The sequence below is a fragment of the Peromyscus leucopus genome, chromosome 10 (genome assembly GCF_004664715.2).
Source record: "Peromyscus leucopus breed LL Stock chromosome 10, UCI_PerLeu_2.1, whole genome shotgun sequence".
Classification (NCBI taxonomy): domain Eukaryota; kingdom Metazoa; phylum Chordata; class Mammalia; order Rodentia; family Cricetidae; genus Peromyscus; species Peromyscus leucopus.
Genome location: NC_051071.1, coordinates 63,241,416 through 63,253,455, shown reverse-complemented (window position 1 = coordinate 63,253,455; position 12,040 = coordinate 63,241,416). Strand labels below are relative to the sequence as shown.

Here is a 12,040-nt window from a genome sequence, read left to right as displayed (position 1 = left end):
TGTGTTCTAATAACAATAAGATAGTCAATTTTGAGTAGTTTAGTCTTTATTCACTTATAGCCAAATCTTTTTCTCAAAATCAATCTGTGTATATCTATAATCCCAGAACTCTGAAGGTTAAGGCAGAAAATTGCCAGTTTATGCTATACAGTGAATCTGAGCCTAGCCTGGCCATTTTCTGTTTTAGCTTACAGCATCCATGTCTCTATAGGGTACTTAAAAACCAGGGCTAAAATGGAAATGCTTAAGATTAAGTGAGTAGTGATCTCCTTTTATGACACCCACTAATATGTCATTTGTTTCTATATTTAGAAATTCATTCTAGATCTCTTAATTATTTTAACTTTTTAAAAATGTCGAATAATACCCATTTTTCCTCTTTTCAATTGCTTTTGGCTAAAACACAATATAATGTTGATCTGAACATGTCTATATAAGGAAATCATGTGCTTTCATAAATAACACATTTTTAGGAAATATAGAAATATTTTCATTTATTTTAGGTGGATTAAAAATCAATCTAGCCATTTAAAATGGTTGTACAATGTACTGTGTAGACATAACAAAGATTACTCTATCTTTGTATTTTCATAGTTATCATTTAATTTTAGGTGCCATTTTTATAAAACCTCATAAACCTATGAGTATGTGTTTATCTGCCAGCTTTGTCCGGATGTGATTCACAAATGTGTCAAGGAAATCTAATAAATCTTTTATTGGTGTGTATTAATATTCTAATTGCAATGTAAGGAACAAAGAAAAGATGCTGCTTTCAATAGATTGGAATGTTTTAATGTGGCATCTCAATTTAGCAATAGACTGATGCTTCTTATAATGGCTTCGCCCTCAGAACATCTATGATGTGAAAACCTAGCCTCGTAGGCATCAGTCAACCAGCACCACTACTGCCTTTGCTCTACTAAAAATCTTTATTGCCTGCCTGCCCTCCTTCCTTCCTTCCTTCCTTTCTTCCCTCCCTCCCTCCCTCCCTCCCTCCATCTCTCCCTCCCTCCCTCCGTCCTTTCCTTCCTTCTCCCAGGCTGGTCTCAAGTTTGCTGTTTAGCCCAAGCTGGCTTTGAACTCCTGATGCCCCGGTCTTCCAACAGCTGAGATTTCAGGAGCCATCACGCCTTTTATTGCATCTTTTGAGAGGGATTTTATGCCTCTGAGCTGTCTCTGAGATAATCTTGAGCTGCTGCTTCTCAGCCTGCTCTGACCTCCATGTAGGAAGTCAGTAACTAGACACCTGCCTACAAATGACGGCTGACTTCAGGAGTCCCCAGAGCAGTCCATTCTGCAGAACAGTAGCCAAGGTGGCTTTGGACTGTCACATGGGCCTTTCACCTCCCATCACTTTGCCTCACAGTGACTGCACGCATTGGATGAAACTGAAAATCACTCCATGGGGAAGGCCCTTGAATAGCACGGGTTATTATTTCTGGAAAATGCTTGAAGTGACTAGTAACAGTCGTTACAAAAAGCAAGCAAATTTTCCCTCTTGCAAAAGATGTGGTATTTCTCACAGTTCTGTGCCCCGCTGTCTCACCAACATTAATTACCCTACAGTGGGACCTCTTAAACGACAATGACCTACTTGGCTTATATCCCTCCTTTTCTCGTATTTATTGTACTTTTGTTGCTTTGTTTGGCTTTGGTTTACTGATTCTTGAGACAGGGTCTGGCTTCACAGTCTAGGCTCACACTGGAACTCTTATGCCTTAGCCTCCTAAGGGTTGGATTGACAGGTGTTTAGCACCGCCCCCTGCTCTTTTGCCCCTCCTCTTTTTTCTTCCTTTTTATACATTGGGCTGTCCTGCTCGCTCATTTTCTAGCTGATCATTAGTCACATGAGACAGTCTTGTTTGAAGTGGTCTTTTCATTGTATAAAATAATGGCTTTGGTTGTCTCTCGAAAAGTCTTTCTCTGGGAGGGATTTCCAGTAAGAATAGTCTGTCCAAACATCCTTCCAATCAAAAGACTTGACTTTGCAAAGAGAGAGGTCGATACCTACAGCATCAGAAGAGATAGATGAAGACAGAAATACAATATATAGCAAATTTTGGGTTTTCTATCAACAATAGACACATTCAGTCATCACTAAATTGCAAAGACTAACAGTATCCAACCCAACCTGTCACCATATTTAATCCTGACCTCTTTCTTTTCTACTAGATATAATCCAGATCTAGAGTTTAGCTTTTTAAAAATATCAGGACAAGAGAGATACACACAGTCATCTCCCATTTAATTATTCTCAGTCTTTGATCCTAGGGAAATAAATCTGCCCCTATTCACCCATCTACCTTGTTTTGATATCCATGTCTCAGAATGATGTGACCTCTGAGTTCACGTTTCCTTAAACACATCTTCAAAACTGCAAGCTCATATGAAATAGTAAAGAAGCCACAGGTAGGGAGGTGTCTGTTGCATTTTAACAAATAAAGGGTTCCACATTACTTAAAGCCTGTGGATAGATCAGTGAGAACACAAACTAACTAACCAAGTGAAGGGTGGGCAAAAGAGATCAATGGGTGTTCACTGAAGAAGAAACAGCAATGGCCAATATACTTACAAAAAGGCAGCCGGTCTCGTTTATAAACTAGAAGCTTCAAAGTACATCCACAGTGAAATGTCACATTCACCAGACTGACAAAGATTTTTTTTTTTTTTTACATGAACCAGCAGCCATGAAACTTCATTCATTGTTGATGGGAGTGTAAGTCAGTATAACCATTTGAAAACTTATTTCCAACAGAGTTTAACCAGCTCATCCCCTTTGACCTAATAATTCCATTCCTAGGTATACACCTCAGGAAACTCTCCCATGGGCACCAGGGACACATTTAAGAATGCTCAGAGCAGCCCAGCTCAGGTAATGCATGCATTTTCTTTTATATTCCCGGCACTGAGGGGGATGGTAAAGATAACACTGCGTGGCCATGGCTAACCCACACCACACTGGCTACTGAGACCTGGGATCTTTCAGAGACCTCTGGGAGACATGAGGAAGAGAGAGGAAGACCAGAGCCACAACTACCCTGTCCCCAGGTCCTGTCCTATTCTTAGGTCACTTAGCTCTGTTGTACCACTTGCATTAATCCGTTTATTACCACTTTGGGATTATATAAAAATGCAAGCAATCTTCAATCAACTATATTCTCATCCATCACCTCCTTAGAATCCGGCCTTTCTCACGTGTTTCTTGTATATAATTAACTTTAAAATAGTAGCCAATATTATTTTTTAAATCTGATCGTTGGGGTTTCATCCCTACTTCCCTCTGTATTTCCAAAGACACAGCCTCATTCTACCTCGAATTGCACAGCTATTGGGTATGAATTTGGAATGCTTTACCAAAGGTCAGTTACCTTTAGGGAATGATCCTCCTACTAAACTGTGATTCCCTTAAAGAAAGACTTGCCTTGCTTACACTGGGCTGCACTTTCCTGCCGGGTTCCAGGACGCTCCTGGTTTAGGAAGACACCTATGGGCAGAGCAAAATGCTGTCTCCCATGCTACACTTGACTAGGTTGCTCACTCTCTCTAAATCAGAATTTTCTTACATACATCTTAACAGTGCATTTTACAATAGTTTTTTTTTTAAGGATTTTTATACTGCAGATATGTCATGAATATTAAATGCAATTGCCCGAGAAAGTCCACGGCTACATGACCCCAAAACGACCCTTTAAGAAACAGTAATGTGCTTCCTCCCTGCCCTTTCCTCGGAGCTCCTCACCTTTCAAGAAGAGGTCAAATAAGATCAGTTGCCCTTTTTCTGCAGAAGGAAATTAGAATCATATTTCTCGGTGTCCTGGTAGATGCTGGTTCCTGGAGTGCTGGGGATAGCGGAAGTGAGGTTCCACAGGAATTTAGAGAGAAGAGCATCCTCAGGGTAGAAAAGGCCACCTTAGCCTTGTGCCCCACAGACAACCGCACCATCTCCACCCCTACAAGGGCACCCAAGCCTGTCTTTTGCTCATCGCCTTTTTAAACTGACAACTGCATCTCCGGGAATGGATTTGGACTTTGCAGGTGTTTGGGGCTTTGGACAGTATCGTCCTCACTACATTGTGGTGGAAGTAGCATGGCTCTGATGCCCCGGCACTATGCACCAAACTGGAGCCCAACCAGGGAAGGAAACAGCCAGAGGATTCGGAGTTCATGTAGCTGCAGGCCGGGGGACCCACACAAACGGGGTAGGCATACTGTGGCATTCCAAGGGACATAGGGGACAGTGTTGCCACCTCCGCCAGATTGACCACCCTGATTTCAGGTTCTTGAGGCTGACACCCCCCCTCCAAGTCCTGGCTCCCACCCAAGTCCTACCACAGGTGGGAGTGGACCACCATGGTTTAATATTTCACTCTCCATCTCAGAGCCAACTGCGTGGTGCCCTGAGTCAGACACCCGGCCAGGGAGAGCATGTCCCGCGGGGGCGGCAGCAGGTCCGGGTGACGCCAGGCAGCCAGGGGCGGCGAGGTCACGCGCGCGGAGACCACACCGGCCCAGCCCACGTGTGCGCCAGATTTAAAAGTTGGTGGCGCGCGGTGATGGTCACTTCGGTGGCTGAGCTCAGCAAGAGACGCACAGGGGACCCGACGCGACGCTGAGGGACAGCCAGAACACCCGCACAGCGCAGGGTCCCTGGTCCCCCCGTCCGGAGCTGCTTGGAAGTGACGGAGATGTCGCGAGCAGCGGGTGGCCGCCCGGGGCTGTCTGGGGGACAAGTGGCCGCTGCATCCCCGCTGCTGTGGCTGCTGCTGCTCCTCGCCTGCCTCGCGGACGCCTGCAGAGGTAAGATGCCACCCTCCGTCTTCTGCCTCCCTCGCCCCTCAGGCTCCTGCTGCACGGGTTGCTCTCCGCTACCTCCCTTGCCTCCTCTCTGGGTTTCTGGAACCCACCTTCCACTGAAGCCATGGTCTGGCTCAGGACCACAGCCAGCTGAGGAAGCAGCAGAGACGGGCTGCAGACTCCGTAGTGGGAATTAAAAGAAAATTAAAATACTTTCCCTTTCATGGCAGTTATTGGAGGGGGGGGGACTCTGATGCTCCCCTTGCCTAGGAGAGGTAAAGTTGGGGTGTGCTCAGCCTCCCGGTAAGCTGGCTGTTGAGTTACACACGAGTGGAGGAGGGGCCGGAGGCTTACAGGTTCTCAGAAGGATTAGAGAGTTCTGATCACAGAAAGTTGAAGCAAGTATGCAAGGCTTACCAGGGTTTCTAGCGATAGGCACCTAAGACTAGCAAAGCGGCTGGGATCTTATCACAACAGGGACTTCCGCAGCTTGGCTCCCAGGAAACACAGAATCAGCAAGACCTGGGAGGAAGGTCTGAAGCTCCGAATGAGCAGCAGAGCAAAATGTGACCCTTGTAAAGAAAGTTTAGTTACCAGGTCATCTGGGAGACTGTCACTCATTCCTGAATTATTCCAAACACTACCTTGTTACAAACGTGAATTCTCCAGCTCAGGCCCGGGTCAGCAGGTTGTTAATTTTTCAGAAATCCTGAGTGACTTCACATCACAGCCACGGAGCGCTTTCGGAGTTCATAGCCTAGCCCCCCTCAATTAGAGATGGAAAGAGCCAAATAATTTTTTCCTGACCTTTTTTATTGCCCTTTTTTCATTATTTTGATCTTTGTTCCTGAGACACTGAGGAAGAACAGGCTTCCTCATTTGAAAAGCAAGGTAACAAGGAGAGTGCCATGGTTCATCTGGTAAAGGTGCCTGGTGCCAAGCACAAAGACGTGAGTTCAATCCCCAGCGCCCACAAGTTTGTCCTCTGAAAGAAAGCAAAGCCAGGTAGCAACTACATGGTAGCATATTAACCTTCTGCAGTACTAACTCACCATGACTTATGAAGACCTAAATTAGCCTTTTGTCTTTTAAATATCTTATTGGAAATATTAGAATGATAATTTCATTTTCCTTCTCAAGGAAGGAGATAATTATAGTGGGTTTTTTTTGTTCTTTTTTTTGTTTTGTTTCATTTTTTAAGAAAGAAAGCAGGTTTACTTAATGCATTGCAAAGAGATTAGCAGTCTGGCAGTGGCAGAAAAACTGCCTCTGGCCAGATAATCATAGCCTTTATTTGTATTTATTTATTTAATGCATGTGGGTGTTTTGTCTGCATGTCTGTCTGTGCCTCACGTGTGTGCCTGGTGTCCAGGGAGGCCAGAAGAGGGTGTGGCATCCCCTGGGACTAAGTTATAGAGATAGTTGTGAGCTACCGTGAGGGTTTGGGGAATTGAACCTAGGCTCTTGAAAGAACACAGAGATCTTAGCCATGGAAACAGCCCTGATAACTATAGTTTTAAAAAAAAATATTTTGTTAGGGGGAAAGCTATGCTTTCCATGAATGTTGCGTGCAATGTGCTGTGGGAAATCACTGTGTTGAAGAACTAGGTGGACATCAGGTTCCTAAAAAATAGATGAGTCTTCACTTTCATTTCCAAAAGAGCAAATGTGCTGGCTGACCTATCACATCATAAATAACCTTGATATTATTCAAGCAAAAGGCTTCCTCCACTGTCTGGGGAGTTCTCTGATTGCCGTTGTCTGCCTTCATTCCCTTTCAGACAGGAAAAAACAAATTTCATTTCTCTTAAAATGTAGTGGGATGGGGAGTGGGTGGGTGAACAGCCAGTGTGATCTGCAATTAGTCCCGAGCTCCTAAACATGGGGGACAGGCATAGCACACCTAAGCAAGAGTCGGAGGCGATCTAACAAGAGCAATCAGAACATAAATGTAACTATGTCGCTGGAGGGCTTCTCTCCAGGTTCCACCAAGCCCCGCAGTCCCACAATCCACGAATAAAATAATCACTCAGACGCTTATATTACTTATAAACTGGATGGCCGTGGCAGGCTTCTTGTTAACTGTTCTTATATCTTAAATTAACCCATTTCTATAAATCTATACCTTGCCACATGGCTGGTGGCTTACCAGAGTCTTTATATGCTGCTTGTCCTGGCGGTGGCTGCAGTCTCTCCCCCTTCTTCCTGTTTCCCCAATTTTCCTCTCTCCTTGTCCCGCCTATACTTCCTGCCTGGTCACTGGCCAGTGTTTTATTTATATAGAGTGATATCCACAGCATAACTAGATACTTCTTTAAAAAAAGAGACAAAACAAATGCCATAAAAGCAGAAGAAAATAAATGTCAATAAAAGTAACATTCTTAGTGAAAGGGGGGGAAAAGTACAAGAGTCCACAGGGCATGAGCTAATGAGACAGACGATAAAGGCCAGCCAGCCAGGCTGGTGGAAACAGTTAACTCGCAGATCATGTTGGAAGAGGGAAATTTCTCGTAAAGAGGAATATACTTTGGGTATCAGCCAGTCACTTGATTATGCCTGCAGCAATAAGAGATCAAATGGCAAAGACAAACAATGAAATGTCTTTCCTACCCAGATCTCTCGTTCATCGACTAAATCTTAATGTTCAGTTAATAGTAACTTTCTCACATGCTAACTGCAGGGAAGTGTTAGCAAGAACAACATGCGTGTCACCTTTAAAGTAATCGGGTCTGTTTTATTACCTAGTGCTTAAGTAGAAACACCTCAAAGAAAATGAGCAAAAGCTGCTATTTTTATGATCTAAATAAAATAGCAGTGTTGTTTTGGAAAATGTGAAGGGTAGTGCAAGTTCCAGTTCCTTCCAGTACTGTGTAAAGTCCACATCCCAGGAACATGGATTGAGCACACTCTCCAGAGTTTAAGTTTTGGAATCTTGGTTCTCAGTGTGGTAATGCTGAGAGATGATGAGCCTTGAGAAGTGGGGTTAGTGGGGCATTGGTAGGTAATTGGGTGTGTTGGTGTGATTAGCAGGTAATTGGGTGTGTTAGTCTGCCCTCAGAAGGGATTAAAGGAGTTCCCTTGGGACTCTAGATCATTGGAGAGTGGGTTTGAAGATTGAGATTGGCTCCTCCCTGTCCTCTGGCTTTCTCTCTCATTACACAATCACTCCATCACAGTGATTCTCAATCTTTGGGTCTCAACCCTTCCGACACAACTCTACCTCTCAAAATATTTACAAGCCATAACAGTAGCAAAATTAGTTATGAAGTATTAATGAAAACAATTTTATGGCTGGGGGTCACCACAACATGAGGAACTGATTTAAAAGGCTGCAGCATTAAGAAGGCTGAGAACCACTGGTCTAGCAGTTCCCTATCCATCCTGAGGTCCTCACTCAAGGCTGGAGCTTAGATTTACAGTTTCCAAAACTTGAACTAAATAACCTCTTTTCTTTACAGTTTACCCAGCAGAAACCAGACTAACACCAGAAGGGGCTTGAGGGGAACATCGTATCAACTCTAGAACAGGGGAGAGAAAAACAATGTTCAGTCAGATGGTACTAGTGGATTTCTATCAATTATAGAAAAACGTTTTATTTTAGGTTCTGCACCTTTCTTACCTGAGGCTGGACTTAATGTGTTTTGCAGGAGAGCTACAAAGCATTCCCCTTTTGGTTTGGATATAAGTGGTTAATCACAATGGCCATTCTAAGTGGCTCATGGGTGCTTGGGGTTTGAATGGAATCAGTCAAGCTCCCGATGGTCTTGGTAAGGAAGTCTAGCCTCCTGCAGGTCAGCTGATTAGAAACTTCACTTAGTCCTGGGAGGATAAGGGCTGGGAATGGAAAACTGCGTTCTTTAAGCTGGAATGCCGGAGTTGGAGGATGACTTGGTGGTTAAAAACATGAGCTGCTCATGCAGAGGACCTGGGTTCTGTTCCCAAACACTCACGTGGGACCTTGCAACTGTCCATGGAATCTGATGCTCTCTTCTGGCCTTCTCAGACACCAGACATGCATGTAAAATAAAGATGAATAAATCACAGAAATGCTTGTCAAATAGTCTCACTCAGGAAGATCTTCAGGTACTTTTATGGAGATTCGAAATCACAGATTAATCCTTTCCTGCAGGCAGAAAGAGCTCAGAATGTGGCTCATCAGGGAAACTGTGCCTGACATGTATAGTTGTGGTATGGTGAGAAATGTATCACTGTGTGAAGGATTTTTCCATGAAAGGGAGTTCCACTGGTTCTCAATTTAATCAACTCTCTACATGATGCTTATAAAGTTATTTCTAAAACTCACCACCACAGAAAGAACTGGGCATTTTTTCCCCTTTTTTTATTTTTTATAAAAAAATTTCATAAGGAGATTGGATCCAAAAAAAATCTATTCACTTTAATACCAACCACAGATCCCCCCTCCTCCCTCTTTCCACCCCCAGCCTTCCCCCTAGTCCTCCCCCCACTCCCACCTCCTCCAAGTCAAGGCCTCCCATGGGAAGTCAGCTGAGCCTGGTACATTCAGCTGAGGCAGGTCCAAGCCCCTACCCACTGCACCAAGGCTGCACAAGGTGTCACACCTTAGGTACTAGGCTCCAAAAAAGCCCACTCATGCACCAGGGATGGATCCCATTCCCCCTGCCTGGTGGCCCCCCAAACAGTTCAAGCTAAACAATTGTCTTGCCTATCCAGAGGGCCTAGTCCAGTCCCATGAGGACTCCTCAGCTATTGGTTCACAGTTCATGGGTTTTCACTAGTTTGGCTGGCCGTCTCTACGTTTTCCCATAGTGATCTCGATGTTCCTTGCTCATAGAGTCCCTCCTCTCTTTCTTATTGATTGGATTACTGGAGCTCGGCCTGGCACCTGGCCATGGATCTCTGCATCTGCTTCCATCAGTAACCGGATGAAGGCTCTATGATGACAATTAGGGTATTCACTAATCTGGTTACCAGAGTAGACCAGTTCAGGCACCCTCTCAACTATTGCTAGTAGTCTAAGGTGGGGTCATCCTTGTGGATTCCTGGGAACTTCCCTAGCACCCTGTTTCTCCCTATTCCCATGATGTCTTCATGTATCATGGTATCTCTTTCCTTGCTCTTCCACTCTGTCCCTGTTCCAGCTCGAACCTCCCATTTCCTTATGCTCTCATCCCCCATTCCTTGCCCTCCATTACCCCCCACCCCCTGTTTGCTCATGTAGATCTCATCTATTTACCCTTTGCTGGGTTATCGTATGTGTTCCTCTTAGGGTCCTCCTTGTTTCCTAGCTTCTCTGGAGCTGTGGGTTGTAGTTGGGTTATCCTTTGCTTTATTTCTAGTATCCACTTACGAGTGAGTACATGCGATGTTTGTCCTTCTGAGTCTGGGTTACACCACTCAGGATGATATTTTCTAGTTTCATCCATTTGCCTACAAATTTCATGATGTCATTGTTTTTTACTGCTGAGTAGTACTCCATTGTGTATATGTACCACATTTTCTTTATCCATTCTTTGTTTGACGGGCATCTAGGTTGTTTCCAGGTTCTGGAATGTTCCAGCATTACAAATAATGCTGCTATGAACATCGCTGAGCATGTGAAGGACTGGGCAATGTTAGTGAAAGGCCCAGGATGCGCATGGCCTTTGGTTTGAGTCCCAGCACACACACACACACCAGACACACATACATACACACACACACCAGACACACACACACACACACATACACACACACACATACACACATACACACACATACACACACACACCAGAATCAAATCAATAGCACAGAAACTGTAGCTAATTGCGACTATTATTATAACCTAAATAATAGTAAAAACCCGCTAAGAACTTGAGGCAATATTGAAGCAATATTGAATACAAGCAGCAGATTTAGGGGAAATAGAACTTATCAGGATTTATGTCAGCCAAAGATGTTTGGCAATCTGCATTGAGGCCAAGCATAGAGGTGTGCGTCTGTAATTCTAGCACTCAGGAAACTGAGGCAGGTGATTGTCTTTTGTGGGTAGCGTGGGAGACACACTGACCCTGTCTCCAAAAAAAAAAACACAAAAACAAAAAACAAACAAACACACAAAAAAACAAAATCAAACACATGACTCCCTTGCTTCTGCTTTCTTGTCATGAATTAGGAATAAAATAATAATAATAATAATAATAATAATAATAACTACCTAGAAGTTTGACATGAGGATTAAGGAATAATGTATTTGAAGTGTTTATCACAGTAACATTAACGTGTATTCAAAATTTTGTTTTTAGGTGCTCCAATATCACCTCAAAGATTACAGCCAGAACAGGAACTACAATTATGGAATAAGGTAAAAAATTTATCCTTTCAAAAATGAGTGAAAACTTCACTCTTCTTTATAATTACTATGGTAAAGTGAAATAGTATGATTGAACTTTGGGAACAACTGTGATTTTACCAACATTATGACATCATAATAATTAAAAGTGTTTTATTACAATAAAAGAGCCAGATATGGTGAAACACACCTATAATTCTAGCACTTGGGAGGCTGAGGCAGGAGGATTCCTGTAAGTGTGAAACTAAACTGATGTATATAAGTTTAAGGCCAGCCTGGTCTATAGATTAATACATATATGTAGATACATGAATCTCAAGATACTATCTCAGGAAATGCTTAAAAAGAGAGAAGGAAAGGTAAAAGGAAATAATACAGCAAATGGTAAAACTTAGAAGGCAGAAACAAGCTTTAAAAATAGAGTAAATTTAATAAATGTAAACATGCTAAAATATACCACTTACAGACATGAATTCTCAGATTGGATCTGTGTTCTATTTGTTGAAGATCTAGGATAGTTATTTATGAAGAATGACACCTTGGGGGCTAGAGAGATGGCTCAGTGGTTAAGAGCACTGGCTACTCTTCCAGAGGTCCTGAGTTCAATTCCCAGCAACTACAAGGTGGCTCACAACCATCTGTAATAGGATCTGATGCCCTGTTCTGTCATGCAGGCAGACATGCAGATAAGGTACTCAAATACATTACACGTAATGGCTGAAGATCCATCTCAGTGGTTGAATGCTTACCTGGCATGTGCAAATCCTAGGGTGAGTGCCTACTATACCCATTCCATCACTCCCACACACAAGAGTCACACATAATATGGGGAGGAATTTAAGTATGGAAGGATGGGAATGATGGACAAAGCAAATATGAACTAAAAGAAAACTGAGTTAGCAGTCTTAATGGATGATTAAATAAAATCAAATAAAC

The 12,040-nt window shown here is 43.3% G+C and overlaps 1 protein-coding gene across 2 annotated transcripts in view; it reads left to right on the top strand.

Moving 5' to 3' along the window:
* The first annotated feature begins 4,547 nt into the window (after window positions 1–4,547).
* Nmu (neuromedin U) overlaps window positions 4,548–12,040 on the top strand; it is a 28,039-nt gene continuing 20,546 nt past the window's right edge. Inside the window, exons 1-2 of one of the 2 annotated variants that reach the window (XM_037209334.1) lie at window positions 4,548–4,797; window positions 11,058–11,116. In XM_037209334.1, the coding sequence (XP_037065229.1) occupies window positions 4,686–4,797; window positions 11,058–11,116 (171 nt within the window). In that variant the 5' untranslated portion in view covers window positions 4,548–4,685. The remainder of the gene's footprint in view (window positions 4,798–11,057; window positions 11,117–12,040) is intronic. The other variant, XM_028864191.2, reaches the window with a different exon arrangement.